Here is a 600-nt window from a genome sequence, read left to right as displayed (position 1 = left end):
CACACACACAAACGTATACATGTATGTACCGTATATACTAACTAATAAAAATAACTTATTTCAACTGAATTTCATAACACAACACACAACATGGGATGATTAACCTAAAGCAAGTATCTCAGAAAGCTACCTTCCCGACGTGAAATGATTCACATATATATTGATTTTTCTCCTTGTCAAACCCTGAATACTAACAATACACACTACGATGAACAGTAGACCTAAATGGCAAAAAAGTAGAAACATATAGGTTATATATATAAAATAAAAGTTACAAATACATAGCCCATGGAATTTTCGATATAGATACGAAGCCCATTTTACTGTGAATATCATAGCGTTGGCATAGGACTTGCATTCTGGCGCCGTTTGTATGCTAAACCCTGAGGGTGCACAGGCATATAATTACCTTTGAGAGTGATGTATGGGAGACTCTTGATTAAGTTTTGATATTTGTTAAGATTTATTTTGCCTTAGATGAATTCTTGCCTCTTAATTTTCTAGTGGGGATTGAGTGCGTTCATTGAACTCATCTAGAATCATGTGTGAGGTGATATAGTCAGTTACGAAGCTAAAAAGGGTTTTACAGTTTTATTAGAC

General features: G+C 34.3%; 1 protein-coding gene across 1 annotated transcript in view; it reads right to left on the bottom strand.

Moving 5' to 3' along the window:
* Positions 1-600, bottom strand: part of LOC119588965 (cGMP-inhibited 3',5'-cyclic phosphodiesterase A-like) — a 64,821-nt gene that overhangs the window by 28,444 nt on the left and 35,777 nt on the right. Inside the window, exon 4 of the mRNA XM_037937572.1 lies at positions 325-383. Coding sequence (XP_037793500.1) covers positions 325-383 — 59 coding nt within the window. The remainder of the gene's footprint in view (positions 1-324; positions 384-600) is intronic.

This window comes from Penaeus monodon, chromosome 24, assembly GCF_015228065.2.
Source record: "Penaeus monodon isolate SGIC_2016 chromosome 24, NSTDA_Pmon_1, whole genome shotgun sequence".
Classification (NCBI taxonomy): Eukaryota; Metazoa; Arthropoda; class Malacostraca; order Decapoda; family Penaeidae; genus Penaeus; species Penaeus monodon.
Note: the sequence above shows the minus strand (reverse complement) of the source record. Positions and strands in the feature narration are given on the sequence as shown.